This window comes from Bos indicus, chromosome 7 (assembly GCF_029378745.1).
Source record: "Bos indicus isolate NIAB-ARS_2022 breed Sahiwal x Tharparkar chromosome 7, NIAB-ARS_B.indTharparkar_mat_pri_1.0, whole genome shotgun sequence".
Taxonomy (NCBI): Eukaryota; Metazoa; Chordata; class Mammalia; order Artiodactyla; family Bovidae; genus Bos; species Bos indicus.
Genome location: NC_091766.1, coordinates 9,316,314 through 9,342,624, shown reverse-complemented (window position 1 = coordinate 9,342,624; position 26,311 = coordinate 9,316,314). Strand labels below are relative to the sequence as shown.

Here is a 26,311-nt window from a genome sequence, read left to right as displayed (position 1 = left end):
AAAATGTAAAAAAAAAAAAGGATTATATGGGTGGGACATACACAACATTTAATATAGTTACTAATATCAATGCATAGATATTTATGTATTTTTCTCTACAGATATCCACTTCCTGCACCATTTTGTCAAAACATTATTTTCTTCATTGTTTTAGTGCTTTTGTCAAAAATCAATCGAGCAAATATGTCTATCCATGACTCTGTTCCACTCCTCCATAAGTTTCTGTGTGCATGTGTGCTAAATCCCTTCAGTCATCTCTGACTCTTTCCGACCCCATGAACTGTAGCCTGCCAGGCTCCTTGTCCATGGAGATTCTCCAGGCAAGAATACTGAAGTGGGTTGCCATGGCCTCTTCCAGAGGATCTTCCAGACTCAGGTTTTGAACCCTCGTCTCATGTGATCTGCATAGGCAGGTGGGTTCTTTACCACTAGTGCCACCTGGGAAGCCCCAAATCACAGTGTCTTCATTATTATATTTTTACAGCACCTGCTAGTGTGAAACCTTCAAAATAATTTTTTTTTGCCTTTGGCAGTTCTTTGCACTTTCCATACAAATATCAGAAATAATTGGCAATTACTACATGAAAAAAAAATTTGTAAAAATATTAGTTGAATTTCCATCTGTAGCACAGATTAGGTAGAACTGACATCATAACAAAACTGAATCTTCCAATTCTTTAACACAGTGTAGCAAGGAGAATTGTGAGACAGCTTCAAGATCCCTGTTTCTGCTTTATGCACTCTAGATACATCTCCCCTTGAATGTGGATAAGTGAATTTAACACTCAATATTAAAATATACTTTATGGAAAAAAATGAAAGTATTTTCCAGATTTAATAAAGTCTCAATTCAGTTTTCTTTGTGTTAATCAAGAGTGAGGTTACCCTGGTTTGGCCTGATGCAATCAAGGTAGCCCTTAAAAGAGACTGGGCCCTTCCTAAAATAAAACTTTGGGAGCGGAGGAATGATTCTGCAGCTGGCTTTTAAGTAGTGAGCTGCTGTCTTGTGAAATGGCTAAAAGTCAGGGCAGGTGTACTCAGTTGTTCAGTCATGGCTGACTCTTTGTGATGAATTGTAGCCTACCAGGCTCCTTTTTCCATGGAATTCTCCTGGCTACCCACTGGAGTAGGTTGCCATCAGTTCAGGGGTCTGTACAAAATTCCATAAACTGGTAGTCTACCAACAACACATATTTATTTTTTTATAGTTCTGGAAATGTAAGATCAGGTGCAGGCATGATCAAAGTCCAAAGAAGGCTGTCTTCTGGATTGTAAATTAAAAATTTTCCTGTATCCTCATATGATGGAAAAGGACTAAACTTGCCTTCTAAACACCAAGGACTTTGCCAGGTAGCATTAGTGGTAAAGAACCCGCCTCCAATGCAGGAGATGTAAGAGACCCATTTGGATCCCTGGGTCAGGAAGATCCTCTGGAAGAGGGCATGGCAACCCATTCCAGTATTCTTATCTGGTGAATCCCATGGACAGAGAAGCCTGGCAAGCTACATGGTCTGTAGGGTCACAAAGAGTCAGACACAACTGAAGGGACTTAACATGCACGCTAAATGCCAAATTAAGATAAAAGAAAGATACCAAATAGACAACCTAAATTTCTACATCAATGAACTACAAAAAGAACAGCAAACTAAGCCCAAAGTCAACAGAAGGAAGGAAATAAGTATTGGAGTAGAGAGAAATAAGACACAGGCTATAAAGACAATTTAAAATTTAATGAAACTAAGAGGTGGTTTTTGAGAAGACAAACAATGTTGGTGATCTTTTGGCTACACTAAGAAAAAAGAGGAATGACTAAGAAGATTTTACATGAAAGAGGAGACATAACTGCTGATACCACACAAAGACAAAGAATCATGAGACCATCATAAACAATTACATATTGACAAGTTAAGTAACTGAGAAGTAGTGAATAAATACCTAGAAACACTCAAGTTACTAAGACTGATTCATGAAGAAACAGAATATCTGAACAGACCAATGACTAGAAAGGTGCTTGAATCAGTATTAAAGAAAAGCCCCATGTAAGATGGCTTCACTGTTGAATTATACCAATCCTTCTCAAAATCTAAAGTGTTGATAAGGAGGTAGCACTTTCTAAATCATTTGGCAAAGTCAACATTACTCTGACATCTAAACCAAATAAAAACACTACAAGGAAAGAAAATTACAGAAAAATATTCCTGAGAAACATAGATGCAAAGTATTCCCTCCCCAGAAAATGCCTGTTTAAAAAAAAATTCCATAGCACATGATAAATATTATACACTGAATTCAAATGAGATTTTCCCTTGAGATTCAAGGATGTCTCAACATATATAAATCCACAAATGTAATACTCCAATTAACAGAATGAAGAATAAAAAATATAATCACTAAAGACTGAGAAAAATTTTTTGACAAAATTAAACATCCTTTATGATGATGTGTGCATGCTCAGTAGCTTCAGTTATGCCCGAATCTTTGCGACCCTAGGCACTGTAACCTTCCAGGCATCTCAGTCTGTGGGATTTTCCAGACAAGAATACTGAATGGCTTGCCATACCCTCCTAGGGGATCTTCCCAACCCAGGGATCAAAGATGCATATCCTGTGTCTCCTGCATTGCAGGCAGATTCTTAATGCTGAGCTACCAAGGAAGCCCTATTATGGTAATAGCCTTCAACAAAATGGGTTTAGAATAAATGTACCTCTAAGGTTTTTAATAATAAAGGCATTATATGACAACCTCACAGGTAATAGCAAACTCAAATATGAAAAGTGAAAGCTTTCCTCCTAAGTTGAAAGATAAAAATGCCCATTCTTGCTAGTTCTATACAACCTACAACATTTCTGCAGAGGAATTAGGCAATAAATGAACAAAAAGCATCCAGTTCAATATAGAAATAGCAATGTAAGCTGTAGTAGTAGATGACATTATCACATACATAGAAAATACTAAAGAATCCACTAAAAAAAACATAACTAATACTTTAATAAAGTTGTAGGGTAAAAAATGACCATATAGCATAAGCTGTATTTCTATACAGTAATGCCAAACTATCAGAGAAAAAATAAGAAGAAGAAGAAAAAGAAAAGCAATTTTATTTATAATAGCATCCAAAAGTATAAAATATTTATAAATAAATTTTACCAAGGAAGTGAAAGACATCTATGCTACAAACTGTAAGATGCTGCTGAGAAATTAAAGAAGATCAATAAATGAAGAAGTATAAAGTGTCCATGGTTTGTGAAACTTTATATTATTAAAATGCTCATACTACCCAAAGCATTCTACAGACTCAATGCAGCCCGTATCAAAATTTTAAATGCATTATTCATAATAAAGCTCAGTAAGCTGAGCTACTTAATTTGTACAGAGGAGTTGAATTCAGATAAATGGAAATTCTAGGAAATAAATAGAAGGAGCAAGTTCTGCATCCATAGTCAGATCAAACAGTATCAATTTCTGGCTCTCTTTGTTTGAGCCCTATAACCACAGGCACTTCTTCAGCTCCAGGACAATTGGCCCTTAGCTAACTGCCACTCCAGTGATTCTTTTTAGAGCCCTCTTTATGTCTGTGTTCCTCAGACTGTAGATGAAGGGGTTTAGCATGGGTGTGACCACTGTGTATATCACATAGATAACTGTACTTGAGTGTGAGCTGTGGGAAGCAGCAGAGCTAAGATATACTCCTAAGGCTGTACAATAAAATAAGGAGACAACTGAGACGTGAGGTGCATAGGTGGAAAATGCTTTATATTTCCCCCAAGGTGATGACATTCCTCGTATGGAGGAAATTACCTTAGAATAAGAGTAAAGAATTTCACTGAGGGAACCACCACACATCACAGCTGCAAAATACATCACCATGTCATTAAGGAATGTGTCATAACAGGCAAGGTGGACCACCTGATTAATTTATCAGAAAAAGTGGGGATTTCCAAGTCTGTACATAAGGATAGCCACAACACCATTAGGCTTTGAGTCAAAGAATTCAAGACACTGATTATCCAGGACATCAACACCATCAATCCACAGAGCCAGGGCTTCATGTTGACTGTGTAGTGCAGGGGGTGACAGATGGCCACAAAGTGGTCATAGGCCATCATGGTCAGGAGAAACATGTCCAATACTGCAAAGAGTGTGAAAAAATTCATCTGGGTGATGCAGCCTTCATAGGTTATACCTTGGCTCTGTATCTAGGTGGTCCACAGCATCTTTGGGATGGTGGTGGAGGTGAAGCAGATGTCTACGGAGGAGGTTGGAGAGGAATAAGTACTTGGGAGTGTGGAGGTGGGGATCTGAGCTGACTGCCAGGATGATGAGCAGGTTTCCAAATACAGTGATCAGGTGCATGGAAAGGAAAGGTCCAAAAATGAGGGGCTGCAGTTCTGGTTCCTTTGATAATCCCAGAAGAAGAAATTCAGAAATTCGAGTATCATTTCCTGGTTCAATGTTGTGGAGTTGACTGTCAAGAAACAACAAATGATATGAGTAATTATCTCAAATTTTGCATCACAAATACTGTTGAAATTCTACTATTTATGTTTTGCATTCAAAATCTTATATCCATAATTTTGGTATGGAAGTTTCCCCTTCAAGTGATTTACTATGCCATCCCTAACTAACAATTCCCATCCCACATTCAGACTAACCATTTACATTTTTAATGAATAATTTTGTCAAGCATTCCTAAGTACAAGCTGAGAATTGACCGACTTCTGAACAAAGAGTATACAGTGCTGAGACACAATAGTCCCTATAGTTCAGTGATGGAGAAAGAATACAAGCAAAAAAAAATTCATGATTTTTTTTTTTTTTTAATGAGATGAAGTCAGGTACTGTGAGGAAAAATAAATCAGATATAAAGAAGAGCATTTACTTTTACATGGTGTTGAGATTTCAGGGGCAGCAGCCGAGAGTGCCAGGCTGCGACAGCCGAGGAATGGCCAAGAGGAGCTACCCCACCTCCGAGGTAGGGGCGGCGGCCAGGAGGACCAACCCCACATACAAGGAGCCGTGGCTGCAGGGGCGCAGGAGGGCCTAGAGGAGCTATCCCATGTTGAAGGTCAGGATGGGTGGCTGTGAGGAGATATCCCTCGTCCAAGGTAAGGAGCAGCAGCTGCACTTTGCTGGAGCAGCTGTGAGGAGATACCCCACGGCCAAGGTAAGAGAAACCCAAGTAAGATGGTAGGTGTTGCAAGAGGGCATCAGAGGACAGACACACTGAAACCATACTCACAGAAAACTAGTCAATCTAATCACACTAGGACCACAGCCTTGTCTAACTCAATGAAACTAAGCCATGCCCATGGGGCAACCCAAGATGGGCGGGTCATGGTGGAGAGATCTGACAGAATGTGGTCCACTGGAGAAGGGAATGGCAAACCACTTCAATATTCTTGTCTCGAGAACCCCATTAACAGTATGAAAAGGTAAAATGATAGGATACTGAAAGAGGAACTCCCCAGGTCAGTAAGTGCCCAATATGCTACTGGAGATCAGTAGAGAAATAACTCCAGGAAGAATGAAGGGATGGAGCCAAATCAAAAAAATACCCAGCTGTGGATGTGACTGGTGATAGAAGCAAGGTCCGATGCTGTAAAGAGCAATATTGCATAGGAACCTGGAATGTCAGGTCCATGAATCAAGGCAAATTGGAAGTGGTCAAACAAGAGATGGCAAGAATGAATGTTGACATTCTAGGAATCAGCTATCTGAAATGGACTGGAATGGGTGAATTTAACTCAGATGACCATTATATCTACTACTCTGGGCAGGAATCCCTCAGAAGAAATGGAGTAGCCATCATGGTCAACAAAAGAGTCTGAAATGCAGTACTTGGATGCAATCTCAAAAACGACAGAATGATCTCTGTTCATGTCCAAGGCAAACCAACCATTCAATATCACAGTAATCCAAGTCTATGCCCCAACCAGTAACGCTGAAGAAGCTGAAGTTGAATGGTTCTATGAAGACCTACAAGACCTTTTAGACCTAACACCTCAAAAAAGATGTCCTTTTCACTATAGGGGTCTGGAATGCAAAAGTAGGAAGTCAAGAAACACTTGGGGTACCAGGCAAATTTGGCCTTGGAATACAGAATGAAGCAGGGCAAAGACTAATAGAGTTTTTCCAAGAAAATGCACTGGTCATAACAAACACCCTCTTCCAACAACACAAGAGAAGACTCTATATATGGACAACACCAGATGATCAACACCAAAATCAGATTGATTATATTGTTTGTAGCCAAAGATGGAGAAGCTCTATATAGTCAGCAAAAAAAAAAAAAAAAAAGACTGGGAGATGACTGTGTCTCAGATCATGAATTCCTTATTGCCAAATTCAGACTTAAATTGAATAAAGTAGGGAAAACCACTAGACCATTCAGGTATGACCTAAATAAAATCCCTTTTGATTATACAGTGGAAGTGAGAAGTAGATTTAAGGGCCTAGATTTGATAGACAGAATGCCTGAAGAACTATGGAATGAGGTTCATGACATTGTACAGGAGACAGGGATCAAGACCATCCCCATGGAAAAGAAATGCAAAAAAGCAAAATGGCTGTCTGGGGAGGCCTTACAAATAGCTGTGAAAAGAAGAGAAGCAGAAATCAAAGGAGAAAAGGAAAGATATAAGCATCTGAATGCAGAGTTCCAAAGCATAGCAAGAAGACATAAGAAAGCCTTCTTCAGTGATCAATGCAAAGAAATAGAAGAAAACAACAGAATGGGAAAGACTAGAGATCTCTTCAAGAAAATTAGAGATAGCAAGGGAACATTTCATGCAAAGATGGGCTTGATAAAGGACAGAAATGGTATGGACCTAACAGAAGCAGAAGATATTAAGAAGAGATGACAAGGATACACAGAAGAACTGTATAAAAAAGATCTTCACGACCCTGATAATCACGATGGTGTGATCACTGACCTAGAGCCAGACATCCTGGAATGTGAAGTCAAGTGGGCCTTAGAAAGCATCACTACAAACAAAGCTAGTGGAGGTGATGGAATTCCAGTGGAGCTATTCCAAATCCTGAAAGATGATGCTGTAAAAGTGCTGCACTCAATATGCCAGCAAATTTGGGAAACTCAGCAGTGGCCACAGGACTGGAAAAGGTCAGTTTTTATTCCAATCCCAAAGAAAGGCAATGCCAAAGAATGCTCAAACTACTGCACAATTGCACTCATCTCACACGCTAGGAAAGTAATGCTCAAAATTCTCCAAGCCAGGCTTCAGCAATATGTGAACCATGAACTTCCTGATGTTCAAGCTGGTTTTAGAAAAGGCAGAGGAACCAGAGATCAAATTGCTAACATCCACTGGATCATGGAAAAAGCAAGAGAGTTCCAGAAAAACATCTATTTCTGTTTTATTGACTATGCCAAAGCCTTTGACTGTGTGGATCACAATAAACTGTGGGAAATTCTGAAAGAGATGGGAATACCGGACCACCTGATCTGCCTCTTGAGAAACCTGTATGCAGGTCAGGAAGCAACAGTTAGAACTGGACATGGAACAACAGACTGGTTCCAAATAGGAAAAGGAGTACATCAAGGCTGTATATTGTCACCCTGCTTATTTAACTTCTATGCAGACTACATCAAGAGAAATGCTTGGCTGGAAGAAGAACAAGCTGGAATCAAGATTGCTGGGAGAATTATCAATAACCTCAGATATGCAGATGAACTAACCTTATGGCAGAAAGTGAAGAGGAACTCAAAAGCCTCTTGATGAAAGTGAAAGTGGAGAGTGAAACAGTTGGCTTGAAGGTCAACATTCAGAAAACAAAGACCATGGCATCCGGTCCCATCACTTCATGGGAAATAGATGGGGAAACAGTGGAAACACTGTCTGACTTTATTTTTGGGGGCTCCAAAATCAGTTAAGATGTCGACTACAGCCATGAAATTAAAAGACACTTACTCCTTGGAAGGAAAGTTATGAGCAACCTAGATAGCATATTCAAAAGCAGAGACATTACTTTGCCAACAAAGGTCCGTCTTGTCAAGGCTATGGTTTTTCCTGTGGTCATGTATGGATGTGAGAGTTGGACTGTGAAGAAGGCTGAGCGCCGAAGAATTGATGCTTTTGAACTGTGGTGTTGGAGAAGACTCTTGAGAGTTCCTTGGACTGCAAGGAGATCCAACCAGTCCATTCTGAAGGAGATCAGCCCTGGGATGACTTTGGAAGGAATGATGCTAAAGCTGAAACTCCAGTACTTTGGCCACCTCATGCGAAGAGTTGACTCATTGGAAAAGACTCTGATGCTTGGAGGGATTGGGGGCAGGAGGAGAAGGGGATGACAGAGGATGAGATGGCTGGATGGCATCACTGACTCGATGGACGTGAGTCTGGGTGAACTCCGGGAGTTGGTGATGGACAGGGAGGCCTGGCGAGCTGCGATTCATGGGGTTGCAAAGAGTCGGACACGACTGAGTGACTGAACTGAACTGAGATAGATTTGCAACTATTTGAACATAGATCTCAGGGAAGAGAGGGCTAGAGATATGATATCTTCTAGGGAACTGTGGGCTGGACAGAGACAATGCCCAGAAGAAAGGTCTTGAAAAGGCACTTGTTTCAGAATACTCAGGCTCAAAATGAAGCAGTTGCACATGCAGGGGAATGTAGAAGAAGGCAAGTGTTGAGAGATGGTGTCCGAGCTTGGAGTGAAGGGCTTGGCTCCTTGTTACAGCTGAAACTTCAAGTCCCGAGGAATGCCTACTCACATGTTGTATTATTGTTCAGTCATTAAGTCATGTCTGACTCTGCAATTCCATAGACTGCAGCATGCCAGGCTTCCCTGTCCTTCACTGTCTCTTGGAGTTTGCTGACACTCATGTCCATTGAGTTGGTGATGCTATCTAACCATCTCATCCTCTGCTGCCACCTTCTCCTTTTGCCTTCAACATTTCTCAGCATCAGGGTGTTTCTTAATACATGTTGTATACTTTCACTTTATCAATTTTGTTTCTAAGAAATCCTATGAATAAAAATGAGTCCCTTCCTTATTTTTAATGTTGATTAATATTCTGGCACCTGTGTTATAAGAGTCCCATACTGGAAGCTCTGTGCTCAGGTACTCTTCCCTGTCTTGAGAACTGCTCATTCCCCACAACACACACACACACACACACAGAGGCCTCCAAGGGCAATGCTACTACCAGCTATTCTTACCCTCAGCCACAGTAATTAGGAACAGTGATACAAGACAGGCTGCCAATATTAGATTATCTTTCCCCTAAAACTGTAGAAACAATACCTAAATTTCTGTTGTTAAGTCACCCATGGACATTTAAATATGGGGCTCCATTTTAATATGACCATTTTGTGTGCAGCATTTAAAGAACAATAAAAACTCATGTTAAAAAAAGTAAAACAGAAAAAAAAAATATGTGAGGGAAAAGGATCAAATAAGCTCAGGTGGTCCCTATAGTTTATGATAAAGTTTCCTTGATTCTGGCAACATTTAATCACCAGTTACAACCCCATGATGCCCAGAATAGTAAAACAACATCCCTTGGAGAGTAAGGAGTCAATGTTAAGGAAAATCAACCCTGAATACTCATTTGAAGGACTGATGCTGAAGCTGAAACTCCAGTATTTTGGTCATCTGGTGTGAACAGCTGACTCACTGGAAATTCCCTGATGCTGGGAAAGATTGAGGGCAGAGGAAAAGAGGGTATCAGAAGATGAAATTTCTGGATGCCATCACCGATGCAATGGACAAGAACTGGGGCAAACTTTGGGAGATGGTGAGGGACAGAGAGGCCTGGCATGACAGTACATGGGTCTCAAAGAGTTGGATTTGACTAGATGACTGAATGACAGCAACAAGAATAAAATAAACTAAATTAAAACTGGGAAGAAAATCTAAATAGACATTTCTCCAAAGAAGACATGTAGATAGCCAAACATCACATGAAAAGATGCTCAACATCACTAATTATATAGAAATGAAAATCAGAACTATAATGAGGTATCACCTCACTCCAGTCAGAATCAGTTCAGTTCAGTTCAGTCATTCAGTCATGTCTGACTCTTTGCAACCCCATGAATCGCAGCACGCCAGGCCTCCCTGTCCATCACCAACTCCCGGAGTTCACCCAGACTCACGTCCATTGAGTCCGTGATGCCATCCAGCCATCTCATCCTCTGGTGTCCCCTTCTCCTCCTGCCCCCAATCCCTCCAAGCATCAGAGTCTTTTCCAATGAGTCAACTCTTCGCATGAGGTGGCCAAAGTACTGGAGTTTCAGCTTTAGCATCATTCTTTCCAAAGAACACCCAGGACTGATCTCCTTCAGAATGGACTGGTTGGATCTCCTTGCAGTCCAAGGGACTCTCAAGAGTCTTCTCCAACACCACATTTCAAAAGCATCAATTCTTCAGCGCTCAGCTTTCTTCACAATCAGAATGGCCATCATCAAAAAGCCCCAAAATAATACATATTGGATAGAGTATAGAAAAAGGAATCCCTCTACAGTGTTAGTGGGGATGTAAATTGGTTCAGTCACTGTGGAGAACAGTATGCAGGTAAAAAAAACAACAACAACAACAAAAACATAACAACAACAACTAAATTAGAGCTAACATATAACCCCACAACTCCACTCCTGGGGATATGTATGGAGAAAACTATAATCAGAAAAGATACACGGATTTTAATGTTCATTGCAGCGCTATTTACAAAAACGAAGACGTGGAAGCAACCTAGATATACATCGATAGTTGAATAGATAAAGATGTGGACCATATATACAATGCACTATTACTCAGCCATAAATAATACCATTTGCAGCAATATGGATGAACCTGGAGATTATCATTACAAAGGAAGTAAATCAGGTAGAGAAGGAAACATATCATATGATATTATTCATACATGTAATCTTATAAAAAATACAAATGAATGCATTTACAAAACGGATATAGAATCAAAGATACAGAAAACAATCTTATGATTACCAAACTGGAAAGAGGAAAGGGTAAATTAGATGGTTGGGATTAATATATACACACTACTGTATATAAAATAGATAACAAAAAAAACCTACACTATAGCACAGAATCACACTCAATATTTTGTAATAACCTATTAGGAAAGAATCTGAAAAAGAATGTGTGTGTGTGTATATACATATGTGTGTGTGTGTGTGTGTGTGTGTAAAATTGAACGACTGTGCTCTACACCTGCAACTACATGATATTGTAAATCAACTATACTTCAATAAAAAAGAATAAAGTAGAATTGAATAAATAAAACACAAAATATCAGAGTGCATCATACATGCATGCATGCTAAGTCGCTTCAGTCATGTCTGACTCTTTGTGACTCTATGGACTGTAGCCTGCCAGGCTCCTCTATCCATGAGGTTTTTCAAGCAAGAATACTGGAGGGGGTTGCCATTTCCTTCTCCAGGGGATCTTCTCAACCCAGGGATTGAACCCATGTCTCCTGTATTGGCAGGCAGATTCTTTTCCACTGAACCACGTGGGAAGCCCACATGCAATCTTTGATTGAATTCAAAAGAATGGGTTCCACAAGATGGCTGCAAATGATTGATATTTTAAAAATAGATCTATTTCCAATATTCTGGGAGGTGGGTCATAGAGGATCCTGCTGTGATGTATGTCGGAGAGTGTTTTGCCTATATTCTCCTCTAGGAGTTTTATAGTTTCTGGTCTTACGTTTAGATCTTTAATCCATTTTGAGTTTATTTTTGTGTATGGTGTTAGAAAGTGGTCCAGTTTCATTCTTTTACAAGTGGTTGACCAGATTTCCCAGCACCACTTGTTAAAGAGATCGTCTTTAATCCATTGTATATTCTTGCCTCCTTTGTGAAAGATAAGGTGTCCATATGTGCGTGGATTTATCTCTGGGCTTTCTATTTTATTCCATTGATCAATATTTCTGTCTTTGTGCCAGTACCATACTGTCTTGATAACTGTGGCTTTGTAGTAGAGCCTGAAGTCAGGTAGGTTGATTCCTCCAGTTCCATTTTTCTTTCTCAAGATCGCTTTGGCTATTCGAGGTTTTTTGTATTTCCATACAAATTGTGAAATTATTTGTTCTAGCTCTGTGAAGAATACTGTGGGTAGCTTGATAGGGATTGCGTTGAATCTATAAATTGCTTTGGGTAGTATACTCATTTTCACTATATTGATTCTTCGGTGGATGAAACTGGAGCCTATTATACAGAGTGAAGTAAGCCAGAAGGAAAAACATAAATACACTATACTAATGCATATATATGGAATTTAGAAAGATGGTAACAATAACCCGGTGTACGAGACAGCAAAAGAGACACTGATGTATAGAACAGTCTTATGGACTCTGTGGGAGAGGGAGAGGGTGGGAAGATTTGGGAGAATGGCAATGAAACATGTAAAATATCATGTAGGAAACGAGTTGCCAGTCCAGGTTCGATGCATGATGCTGGATGCTTGGGGCTGGTGCACTGGGACGGCCCAGAGGGATGGTATGGGGAGGGAGGAGGGAGGAGGGTTCGGGATGGGGAACACATGTATACCTGTGGCGGATTCATTTTGATATTTGGCAAAACTAATACAATTATGTAAAGTTTAAAAATAAAATAAAATTAGAGAAAAAAAAAGAAAAAAAATAGATCTAATCAGTAAAGGCAAAAGGTAACAGTAATAAAGGATATGTGATGTAAGATGGCAATGCATCTAAAAGGTGGTTTATTACATCTATGGATGTAGAACAACTTTTTATGCTTGAAAACCCATGGAAGGGAGGGCAAAATATAGATAGATTTTACTGCTCAAAATTCATAAAGTTTCACACAACCCAACACACACATTGTATACACAAATAAGATTTAAATGTCAAATAGCACACTTGTTTTAAAAATTGAAGGAATGAAATTTAAAAAAAGGAATAAAGGAGACTAGGGATTGATAATCCTGAGTAGTGGAAGTAGTTGCAGTTTACAGCAGTTTTGGGTGAAATGGAGTCACAGAAATGGTGCCTGACACACCTGCGTGGGGGAAGGGAAGAATGGAGAGAGGGTGAGATGTATGAAAGAGTAACATGGAAACTTACACTACCATATGTAAAATAGATGGCCAGTGGGAACTTGCTATATGGCTCAGGAAACTCAAACAGGGGCTCTGTATCAACCTAGAGGGGTGAGATGGGGAGGGAGATGGAGAGAGTTTCAAAAGACAGGGGATATATGTATACCTACAGCTGATTCATTTTGAGGCTTGACAGAAAACAGCAAAATTCTGTAAAGCAATTATCCTTCAATAAAAATAAAAAAAGGTTAATTTAAAAAAGAGAGAGAAGTAGCATGTATCTCTATTTCCAGCAAGAAGACTTGTCAAGGTATTTAAAATACATCTCACTCTTCCATTTTTCCTTATGTTGGAGCACAATTCCTGGCTTTTTATCTCAGAGATAGAAATTAAATAAGTTATGAAGGAAATTATATGGAAAAAAATAAAGCAGAAAAATAAAAGCACTCAGATACCAAAACATAAAGCAAAGAACATCCATAGACAATTTTCAGTACAGAAAGTAAATGGCTAATAAACCCTCAGATATATCTAGTCTTCAAGGTAATAAAATCATTGCAAAGTAAAACTCTTTATCATCTTCTTATTTGCATAGTAAATGCAATTTTTCCAAGCAAATACTCAGTGTGAGAGAAGACTCTATGAAATATGAATCTCAATAACTGGACTTGCAATTTCATAGTTACTTCTATTGATCTGGATCTTTCTAATAAAGACAGAACATCATCAAATATACCCTATGTTAAAATTAAAAAAAAAAAAAAATGAAATGTTCTCACCTAACAGCAAATTCTTCCTTAACTAAGTCTATTTTCCTACACCTATACGTTGCAAAATTCTGGAAAATTTCAGAGTTTCTGTTTTTTCTTGAGTCTCATCCAACAGATTTTCATCCCCAAAACTTAATAAGAAGCATTATTCTTTGTATTGCTGAGTCCGGTAGAGACTTATCACTAAATAAATAGGTTAATTTGCCAATCAAGCAAACAAACATGGAGATCTCAAGGCTCTGGGCCAGCTGTTTGGATTTTCCAGTGACCTCAGGTAAATAATATTGGGTTTAATCCTCTCTGGCTTTTTCCTGTAGTTTCTATCAGACCTGGATGGGAAGGCTGAGAAGGTCTCTATGTGGAAGTCCAAATTTCTCCCTGGATGCCTGATGAAGCATTTGGGGCTAAAACTCTGTCTCCAGGCAAGAAAGAAGGAAGGAGTACCTGAGCTTAATTTAGGAATCCAAATGCAAAAACTATGCTCCCTCCAGCTCAAGGTTGAACTTGCTCACTCATTGCAGCAGTGGAGAGATTTAAAGGTCTTTATATTCACTATATCTGCTCATTTTCATTATAACTCCAACCCTGAGCACATTTCCTCATGGGAGCATGTCTGGACAGAATGGAAATTTTCTGTGCTGATTTGCTGTTCCCAAGAGATTAGTTTAGATGTCAGGTCTATCCAATGCTTATTGCCATTCCATGAACTCTTCTGGCTTCCAAGGGTGAAACATGGATCGTTTTTAACAATCTTGAGTCAAAGATTTCTCCAAAGCTGAGCCAGAGAAGCCTGCCTTGATTAGGTCCTTTGAGTCTGAAATATTGACTTGTGGTAGGAACACAGCTCCTGATATCTCCAGAAATTTTTAATTTATTCTTCAATAAAAGAACTGTGTTCCTTTGCTATAAAATAATCATTAAAATAATCCTTGTTTTATAAGGATTTTAAAAACAAAAAAGAATGCTTTTGATACATCAATCAAGAGTTTCATGCTTTTAATATAAATGAAAAGTTGGCATTTGAATTGCATTTACTATGCAAACAGGCAGATGGCAAAGATTTTCCTTTGTAGTGATTTTACTGCCTGGGATACTGGATATATTTTGGTGTTTATTAGTCATTTATTTTCTGTATTGCAAAAAAGCCCTCTATTTATTAAAAAATTGATAATCATAAAAGACACGGTTAGATCATTTTTTGCAAAAGTCCAACCAATGGGTATGGGACAATTATGGGCTTCATTCTAAATTTGCAGATTTGTGGTTCAGAAGTGTTACGTGGTTGTTCCAAAGTTATGAACTGAGTAAGGGATGCACTTAGTTTAGAATACAAAATACTTCTCAGTTCTCTTACACCAGGCCAGTGGTCTCAATCAGAGATGATTTTGTCTCCAGAGGACCCTTGGGGATATGGGGAGAAATATTTGATTTTCCCACAAGAGGAAGAGTTCCTGGACATAGTGGGTTGAATCCAAGGATGCAGGTCAGCAAACTGCAAAGTACAGGACAGACCCCATCACAAGGAAGTATCCATCACAATGTCAACTGTGGTGAAGTTGAGAAACACGGTTCTTCACAAGACATTCTCCCAAAATCAGTGTGTATATGAGTCACTAGGGAATCTTATCATTAAATACAGATTCTAATTTGGCAGGACTAGAGTAGCCTAGAGATTCTGCATCTGTAACAATCTCCCAGATGTTGTTGATGTTGCAGGTCTTGTTGTTTGGAAGAGTCTTAGAGTATTAGGACTGTGGTCCAGTGTTAGAGTCAGATGGAGGTATTTTCCCAGGTGGTGCTAGTGGTAAACAACATGCCTGTACAGCAGTGCAGGAGACACAAGAGACATGGATTTGATCCCTGGCTCAGGAAGATCCCCTGGAGGAGGGCATGGAAACCCACTCCAGTATTCTTGCCTAAAGAATCCCACAGACAGAGGAGCCTAGTGTGCTACAGTCCAGAGGGTCCCAAAGAGTCAGACGTGATTGAAGCAACACAGCATGCACACGCATGCACATAGATGTTTTAGTTCTTCTCCATCAAGACTCTTCTTTCTCGCATCATGTCGAATGTAAGGTGATCAAATGCTGGACCAATATCAAATGTGGTGGTCAAATGCCATTCTGCTTCTGCCTTAACAAATTTACACACATCTCTTGAGTATTTCCCTCTGGACAGATGGTAAAACTTTTAGGCCTTGTTTCCTCTTGTGTTGTTGTTGTTTAGTCACTCAGTCGTGTCTGACTCTTTTGACCCCATGGACTGTGGCCCGTCAGGTTCCTCTATCCATGGGATTTTGTGCCATTTCTTTCTCCAGTTTCCTCTTATGTGACAAGGGAAAATCCTCCTAAGGAGTTGGTAGAGGAGTTTTTAATATTTCAGAGCTTATAGAAAATCACCTGGCAGAAAACATTTGCTCACTTCACTGCAGTTATTATGACTGTGGTGTAGGAGAAGACTATTGAGATTCCCTTGGACAGCAAGGTGATCAAAGCTGTCAATCCTAAAAGAAATCGGTCCTGAATATTCACTGGAAGGACTGATGCTGAAGCTGAAACTCCATGCTTTGACCACTTGATTTGAAGAACTGACTCACTGGAAAAGACCCTGATTTTGGGCAAGATTGAAAGTAAGAGGAGAAGGGGACAACAGAGGATGAGATGGTTGGATGGCATCACCAGCTTGATGGACATGAGTTCGAGTAAGCTCCGGGAATTGGTGATGGACAGGGAGGCCTGGCATGCTACACCAGGGAGGCCCCTGGTGTCCATGGGGTCACAAAGAGTCAGACTCAACTGAGCAACTGAACTGAATATGTTCTAATTTTATTGGAACCACTTTATGCCTCCAAACCAACTTTTACCCACTTAATTCCATTCTCATCACTTAATTGTCAAGAATGATCTCTGTATTGCTAAGTCTAAAGGACATTTATCTTTTTAACATATTATAATGTATTTACAAATTAGTTGACCAACACACACGTCCAAATCTTGGCTCTGAGCTATGCTCATTACAATCTCTTATGACTTTCAGGTAAAATTTCTCAGCTTGCAGTCTCTCTGAATCTTTCCTGAAGGAGCCGTGTGTTTCCAGGATCACATGGAGACACAGTCTGATTGGAAGGTCTCTGGAAGTCTGAAATCCTCCCTGCATAGTTGAAGATGAAGTCTGTAGCTATGTTCTCAGAGAAGACTGCAGTAAGGAGTGAAGTGCCAGTTCCTTTACAGACACAGGACTTCAACACAACAAGTATGTCTCCTTCGACTCAAGGATGTAGAAGCTGAGGGACTGCAGGAAATATTTATAGATGCCTAGATCTGGTCATTAGGGACATTTCCCTCTTGTTACTCCAGCCTCAAGCATGTGATTTCCCCCAGTGCACTGGTCTAAACTAAAGTTCCTCTTAATGATTCTCTGTTCCCAAGAGACTAGGTCACAAATCAAGTGAATACTATTAATATCAATCCTTCTCCATGAACTCTTGTACCATCTAGAGGTATAACCTCCTAGTGCCTTATTCTACTATGAGTCCACATTTTCTCAAAAATAAGACTGAGGAACCTGTCTTAATTAGGTCCTTTGGATCTTCAAAGCATTAATTTGTGGTGGTGACAGAGTCCTATATCTGCAGAAAATTGCTGTTACCCTTTTAACAAAGCAAAGAATTGGATTATTTAATATGAAATTTTGAACACTATACCTTTTGGCTTCATGAAACTTTTGCTTAAACAAGTAGGATTTTTATACTTGTATCACAAATTAAGTAAGTAAAATTAGGGGTTGTCATTTAGTGCCTCATTAAAAAAAAAAAAAAGTTGATGTTTGGCAAAACCAACACAATATTGTAAAGTAATTAGCCTCTAATTAAAATAAATAAATTTAAATTAAAAGGAAAAAATCTAAAAAATAATAAAGATAAAAAATCAAAAAGAGCAGATACATTTAGATCTCTTCTTAAGCCATATAACCTGTGTTTGCAGATTATAATTAATCTTTATGAAAGTTCATTCTATGATGTTGTACTGTATGTACTCCAGTGAAGAAATTGGACTTGGAGGAATTTAGTGACTTGCCCAAGATATAAATTGAGTGAAGGATGGGAACCTTGACTGGAATTCTGTCAGGATATTCCCAGTTCTCTGTGGGCCACTGGTTTCCAACCAGAGATCATTTTACCCCTGGGGATATTTGGTGATATCTGAAAAAGTGCTGCTAACACCCACAATGTGTGGGATAGAACAGAAAACAAATAATTATTATGTCCCAAGGTTAACAGGGAGAAGATGAGAATACCTATTCTAGTCCAATGCTTCTCCAAACTCACTGTACATAAGAATCCCCTATGATTGTAGTTATAATGCAGATTCTGACTCAGTAGGTCCTGATTGGCCCTGAGATGCTGAATTTCTAACAAACTTCTGGGTGATGATAATACATTCAGGGTTTGGTCTGTGGACCATTCTTTGGGTAGTAAGTCTGTGATCCTTTGTTAGAGTCTAGAGTAGATAGTTTTAAGCCTTTTTCACCCAAAAAAGGCCTTTGTATGTAATTTTCAAAGAATGATATTTACTCATTCCAGAGGCCATGATAAATTTTGGCTTTGTTTCTTTCATATAAGGGCACTTAAGTGACTCTGAATACTATACTTCTGAAAGATACTTTTTAATCATCAGAATAAGAGCCACCAAAGAATGGCCACATCCTAATCCACAGAACCTTAGAATATATTATTTTATATAAGGAGAGGGATTGAGTTGGTAGATAGAGGGAAGTTGTTAACCAGCTGACGTCAATATATTAAGACTGACCATGATTGTCTTTTTAAACAAAATTTTAATTGGAATATAATTACTTTACAGTGTAGTTTCTGTATTGTATTGTTGTATCAAAACTAAATTGTATTAGCTTCTGCCATGCGACAGCCGTAAGTATATATACATCCCTTCCTCTTGAGTCTCCTTCTTATCCTCTCCCCTATAAGTCTTCATAGAGCACCCAGCTGAGCTCCCTGTGCTCAACAGCAACTTGCCACTGTTGTTGTTCAGTCAGTGCGTTGTGTCCAACTCTTTGCCACCTCATGGACTGAAGCATGCATGTCAGACTTCCCTGTCCTCCATTATCTCCTGGAGTTTGCTCAAACTCATGTCCATTGAGTCAGTGATGCCATCCAACCATCTCATCCTCTGTCGCTCCCTTCTCTTCCTGCCCTCAATCTTTCCCATCATTGGGGTCTTTTCCAGGTGTTCCTATATTATGTTACATGTGTGTGGGTTGTGCTAGGTCACTTCAGTAGTGTCCAACACTGTGTGACCCTATGGACTGTAGCCTGCCAGGCTTCTCTGTCCATGGGGTTCTCCAGGCAAGAATACTGGAATGGGTAGCCGTGCATTCCTCCAGGGAATTTCCCCAACCCAGGGATCAGATCTATGATTCTTACATCTCTTGCACTGGCAGTCAGGTTCTTTACCACTAGCACCACATGGGAATCCCGTACTAAACACCTATATGTTAGCAACTATTATGCACTCTTCTTGTATTGATGACTTTAATATTATATAATGTATTTATATTTAGTTTTGGCTTTTTTTTCTTTTATCTTTTTAAATTTCTACTTTTCTCCCCCTTACAAACCCTTGTGTCAAAAGTAGATCGCAGGGAGGGAGCTGCTCAGCTACAAAGGAAACCTCCACCCAGAAGCAGGTTGACTAGGAATGGTTTAGCACCAGGTTCCGCATCAATGTGTGGTGCGTGACAGGCAGGAGCAGCTCCCCATGTCCCAGGACAAAGGATTATCTGCACTAGACCCCAGTCCGTTCGCGGGGTAGGGCATGCCATGCCACGCCCCAAGGGTCGTGGGCCGTGGCCCGTTGGTGGAGATGGCAGGGTACTGGCTATCTAAGGCTCCTGTGGTGCTGCCGAATCCTTCAGCCTGGGCGGGATTCTGACTTCGAGGCATTCAGTCATAATCCCACAGATACTAGCTTGGCCTCATTGGCTCCTCAGCCAAGCACAAACACCAAGTTTTAGCCTCTGTTTTAAAGTCTATTTTTTTCCCCCTAAGATAATGTTCTCCATATCTTCTATTTCTTTTAATTTCCATATGCATGAAATATCTTTTCCATCCTTTTATTATCATTCTTTGTGGTTCTTTAGCTCTGAAGTGAGTTTCTTATAAAAAGCATAGAGAAGATAGAAGAGTCTTGCTTTTTTTTTTTTTTTTTAACTCAATCAGCCACCCTATGTCTTTAATTGAAACATTTAGCTCATTGGCATTTAAAATATTTATGATAATATATGCTTATTGACACTTTGTTATCCATTTTCCAGTATTTGTAGTTCTTTTGAAAATATTTGAGATAATACATATGTCATGGGGCTTCCCTAATGTCTCAGTGGTAAAGAAGCTGCCTGCAATGCAGGAGACGTGGGTTCAATGCCTGGGTTGGGAAGATCCCCTGGTGGAGGGCAGGGCAACCCACTCCAGTATATTCACCTGGAGAATCCATGGTTGTGGTCCATGGGGTCACAAAGAGTGGGACACAGCTGAAGCAACTGAGCACGCATGCATGTGCATATATCATCTGAGATGAAATTATTCATAAGTAATCCATGTAGCACCATGAAATTAACCAGACTTTCAAAGTCTTTCTGCTCTTAGGCTAGGAAAAACTTTTTGAAAATAGGAAAGTGGATAATGGGGATAACTGTCTTTTCATCAGAGAGAGGAAAAAGCTTCAGAAAGTGAGTGCACAATTTATTTAAAGTGTAAAAGTCAAAGAAACAGAAATTCCAGGAAATAAATAGAAAAAGCAAGCTCAACATCCACAGTAAAATCAAAGAATAGGAGTTTTTGTTCCAAAGCTTGAGGTCTTCTTCAAGAATGCTGCTTCAAACCCAGAACAATTTCCCTGTTTATAACTACCATGTGAATGACTCTTTTCAGAGCTCTTTTTATGTCTTTGTTTCTGAGACTGTAGATGAAGGGGTTCAGCATGGGTGTGACCACGGTGTACATCACAGAGGCTGTTGCACTTGAATGAGAGTTGTGGGGAGCAGTAGCAGAGCTAAGGTACACTCCCAAGCCTGAAAAATAATATAAGGAGACAACTGAGAGGTGAGATGCACAGATGGAGACTGCTTTATATTTCCCCTGAGGTGATGAGATTCCATGTATGGAGAACATTATCTTAGAGTAAGAGTAAAGGATACCAGCCAGGGGACCACCACCAAACAGCACTGCTGTAAAATACATAATGGTATCATTAAGAAGCGTATCATCACAGGCAAGTTGGGCAATCTGCTTGATTTCACAGAAAAAGTGAGGGATTTCCAAATCTGTACAGAAAGACAGCCGTAACACAAGTAAGGTTTCTAACAAGGAAAGCAGAGTACTAATGATCCAGGATAGCAGAACCGAAAGTCCACAGAGTCGAGGGTTCATGATGACTGTGTAGTGCAGGGGGTGGCAGATGGCCACATACCTGTCATAGGCCATCATGGTCAGAAGAAAATCATCCAGCACTGCAAAGAGCATGTAAAAATACATCTGACTGATGCAGCCTTCATAGGATATAGCTTTTCTCTGGCTCTGTATATTAATTAACATCTTTAGGATTGTTGTGGTGGTAAAACAGATGTCTACAAAGGACAGGTTGGAGAGGAAGAAGTACATGGGGGTGTGGAAGTAGGAGTCTGAACTGACAGCCAGAATGATGAGCAGGTTTCCAAGCCCAGTGATCAGGTACATTAAGAGGAAAAGCCCAAATATGAGGGGCTGTAGCTCTGGTTTCATTGATAATCCCTGAAGAAGAAATTCTGAATCTTGTGTATCATTTCCTGGTATCATGTTGTGGTGTTGATGACTAGGAATGAAAAAAAAAAAAATTGCATGAATCATTTTTACCCAAATGGGCATTATTCATTTGAAAATGCTACAATTACATCTATATCTATCTCTACCTACCTATCTATTCATCCATATTTTCATCTGTATTTTTAATGAATCCTCACATTTAAAGGATGTTTTGTAATATCTCTGACTAGGAATTCTGTTAGAGAGAGAGGCATAATACTGACCTAAGTGGAAAAAACAGATCTAAATTGCTAAGGTAGTCCCAGTTAGATTATGATGTGGAGAAAGCTTTCAGATTTTCTCTCAAGGGATCATGCATTACACAGTTTTAATGAGAAATATTTTTATCTATTTGAGAAATATATGCTGAATACTAGCCATTTTCTAGGTTTAAAATTCTGAGAAAGAAAAGCTAAAAAATAATGATAAAGAATATAAGCACATAAATATCTTATATCATGCCACATGGTGACAGATTCTATGAACAGTATAAAAAAGTGTAAAGACAGTGGATGAGGGTGCTTTTTTTTCAAACTGAGAGTTCAGAAAGACCTTAAAAATGAAGAAGATAAAGTTATACTAAATGTTGTTAAGATACATCCATCTAAAATAGAGGAACTGACATATATAAAGCAAGTATTAAGAGACCTAAATGGAGAAATTGGCAGTAGCACAATAACAGAGGAGGACTTTGACACTCCTTTTACATCATTGCATAGCTCATTGAGACAGAAAATCAACAAGAAACAACAGCCTTATGTTTTCATTAGGCCAGATGGACATGATAGATTTGTACAGAACATTCCATCCAAATGCAGCAGAATATACATTCTTCTCAAGTGCACATGGAACTTTCTCAAGAGTACTGTTTCCCATATGTTGGTAAACAATAGTCTTAATAAATTCAGAAGACTGAAATTTCATGATTCATTTTCTGATCACAATGGTATGAAACTACAAATCAACTATAGAAGAGAACTGAAAAAAATCAAGAATATATGCAGGCTAAACAACATGCTACTGAACAACTATTGGTCAATTGAGAAATCAAAGGAGTCATTAAAAAAATATCTGAAGACAAAAATGAAAACGTGGCATATCTAAATCTCTGAGATGAGCAAAAGAATGAGAGGGAAATTTATAAGAACACAGACCTACCTCAAGATACAAGAATGCTCTCAACAAACAATCTAATTTTATATCTAAAGGAAGTAGAAAAAGAAGAAGACACAGCTCAAATTCAGTAGAAAGAATGAAATAATAAAAATCAGAGAAGAAATTAATGAAATAAAGACTATAAAAATAGGAATGATTAGTCATACTAACAGCTGGTTCTTTGAAAAGACAAACAAAATTGGCAAACCTTTATTAAATACACTAAAAAAAATAGAGAGGCAGAAGTTTTTGATTAATAAAATCATAAATGAAAAGGGAGAAATAGCAGTGAATACCTGAGAAATACAAAAGATTATGAATAGCTATAAGTCAACAAATTGGACAACCTAGAAAACATGAACAGAATCTTAGAATTATATGACATTTCATGACTGAATCATGAAAGGATAGAACATTTGAATAGACCTATCATTTAGTACAGATATTCAAGTCAATGTATGGCAAAACCAATACAATATTGTAAAGTGAAATAAATAAATTAATTAAATTTTAAAAAGTACAGATATTAAAACAGTAACAAAAAATCTCCCCCAAATCAAAAGTTCTGGACCAGACAGCTTCAGTGGTGAATTCTTTGAAACACTACCTATCTTCACCAAACTCTTTGAAAAATTAAAAGAGAGAAAACCATCCTTAATAATTTCATGAGACCAAATTTACCCCGATTCTCAAACCAAACTAGAACAACAATGAGAGCAAAAAAATATAGTGCAATAGATCTGAAGGGCATAGAGCAAAAAGCCTCAACAAAATATTAACAAAAAAATACAATGGTTCTTAAAAGGACCACACACCATAAAAAAGTGTAGTCAAGTGGTTTATGTTTCTGGAATGCAAGGATGTTTTAACATCTGTAAATTAACATGGAAAATAGCAATAACATAGTGAAAAATAAATATCATATGATTAGTTCAGTAGATCCAGAAAAAGATGCTGATGTTGAAAGAGAGTTCAAAAGATTAATAAAAACTTTAACCATATAAATTCTCAATAAAGTGGGTATTGAGGGAATTTATCTCAACATAATAAAAACCATATATGACAAACTCACTGCTAACATCATAATCAATGTTGAAAAACTAGATGCTATCTCTCTAAGATTAGAAACATGACAAAGGTACCCACTCTTCCTATTCTTATTCAGTATAGTATTGGAATCCTAGTCAGTGTAATGAGGCAAGAAAATAAATAAAAGACATTTACTTTTTGGAATTGGAAAGGAAGTAAGTCTATTATAAATTGCAGATGAGATGACATTAATTTTTGTGTAGGAAACTGTAAAGATCCCACTAACTACTATTAGAAATAACAAATGAATACTATGAAGTTACAGGTATAAAATCAATATAAAAAACTACAATGTTTATAAGCAATAATGATGAACTAGCAGGAAAAAAAAAAAACCTCAAATACAAACACACTTACAATTGCAAAAAGAGAATAAAAATTTAACTCCTAACAACAAAAAAAATCAACTCAAAATGGGTTAAACTAATGAATGCAAAACCTGAGAAATCATAAAACTTCTAGAAGAAGACAAAGGCAATACACTCTTTTGAAATATATTGTTAGATACTTATGCTAAGGCAGAAAAAATAATAATCTAATGGGATTACATTAATTAAAGATCTGCTCAGCAAGGCAAACCATTAATAAAATGAAAGGGCAACCTACTAAATGGGAGATGATCTTCACCAATAATGTATCAGATAAGGGGTTCATATTCAATATTTATAAATAACTCATATAAGTCAGCAATCAAACTACAAACAACCTAATTCAAAAGTTGGAAGAAGAGCTGAATGGACTTCTCCAAAGAAGACATACACACAGGAAAAGATGCACAGGAAAAGATGTGCAGGCACAGGAAAAGATGTCCAACCTCACTAATTTTTAGTGAAATGCAAAGAAAAACCAAAATTAGATATCACCTCTGGCACATTAGGAGGACTATTATCACAGATGTATAGAACAGCCTTTTGGACTCTGGGAGAGGGAGAGAGGGGGATGATTTGGGAGAATGGCATTGAAACATGTACAATATCATATAAGAAATGAATCGCCAGTCCAGGTTCGATGCAGGATACAGGATGCTTGGGGCTAACACGTGTACACCTGTGGCGGATTCATGTTGATGTATGGTAAAACCAATACAATATTGTAAAGTAATTAGCCTCCAATTAAAATAAATAAATTTTTAAAAAGTCTAGAAATAATGTGTTAAAGAGGATGAAGATCATAGGTAACCCTTATGCACTGTTGGTAGGAATATAAATTGGTGGTGCCAGTGTTGAAAAACAGTGTGGAAATTCCTCAAAATTTAAAAATAAAACTGACATATCATCGAAAAATTCCACTTCTGAATATTTTACCCACACCACCCAAAATTCCCACTAATTTGAAAAGAGATATGCACACCAATGTTCATTGCAGTATTATTGAAAACAATTAAAATATGGAAGCAGCCATTTATAGATGAATGGATAAAGAAGATGTGGTAGGTGTCTACCATGGAATACTATTCAGGCAAAATAAGTCTTACCATTTTTGACAAATGTTCATCTAAACTAGGAGGTGTGATGGAAGGAAATAGCTCTAACAAACACTTAGATACAGAGAACACAGTAGTTGTCGCAGGGAGCATTGGGGGCAGACAAAATGGGTAAATAGTGACAATTGTGTAGTGAAGGATGGAAACTGAACTTTTGGTGGTGAGCACACTGTAGTAGAAATCAAAATATAATATTCACATGAAACTTATGCAAAGTTTTAAACCAATGTTACCTCAGTAAATAAAAGAATGTAGAAATAATACCCAAATTCCAGTTGGTAAGCCTCCCATGGATATGTAAACATGAAGATCCATATTTATATGACCATTTTGTGTCCTGTATTTAAGAAAATATAAAAATCAATTTAAAAACAGAGGAGAGACCTACACATCAGTAGATGAAAAGATCTAGAATACTCACGTGGTTCCTGAGAAATTGTGATAAGAAAAAAAATTTTATTGGTTCTGGCAATATTCGAACCCCACTTATATCTCATCAATGCCCAGAATACCTAATAAATCAGGAAGAACATACACACAATTTAATCTCCAGAGAAACAAACATTTCACAATGTTATGAGCCTTTACTGATTAAACATTCCATTAGAGTAATGGTCATAGGAAATAAATTCTCAATTTAAAATAGAAAATATGCAAGGTACAATAACCATTGTACATTAAAATATTGAAATGGTGAAATATTTTTTTAAATGATACCATATGAAAAGACTCTGGTCTTTTGAAAACTGAGTTTTGAATCTTGTATGTACCATATATTAGTTTTTTTGTCACGGGTGGTCAATGGAACCATTATAAGTGCTAATGTTCTCTTTTATGTAGTAAAAGAGTAGTATACACTGTCTGGGGGGTGCTCAACAGATTTATTCAATAAGCAAATAGAATAGTTCCTTC

At 38.2% G+C, this 26,311-nt stretch overlaps 1 protein-coding gene and 1 pseudogene across 1 annotated transcript; both read right to left on the bottom strand.

Moving 5' to 3' along the window:
• Positions 1–3,525: 3,525 nt before the first annotated feature.
• Positions 3,526–19,776, bottom strand: LOC139183962 (olfactory receptor 7A17-like; annotated as a pseudogene).
• A 918-nt stretch (positions 19,777–20,694) lies between these two features.
• Positions 20,695–21,666, bottom strand: LOC139183961 (olfactory receptor 7A17-like). Its single transcript, XM_070792258.1, has one exon. The coding sequence runs from the start codon at positions 21,664–21,666 to the stop codon at positions 20,695–20,697; it is 972 nt and encodes a 323-aa protein (XP_070648359.1).
• Between the last annotated feature and the right edge of the window lie 4,645 nt (positions 21,667–26,311).

Bases quoted from the DNA above. Each gene is read 5' to 3' on its own strand.
- LOC139183961 (XM_070792258.1), bottom strand. From the start codon at position 21,666: ATGATACCAGGAAATGATACACAAGATTCAGAATTTCTTCTTCAGGGA.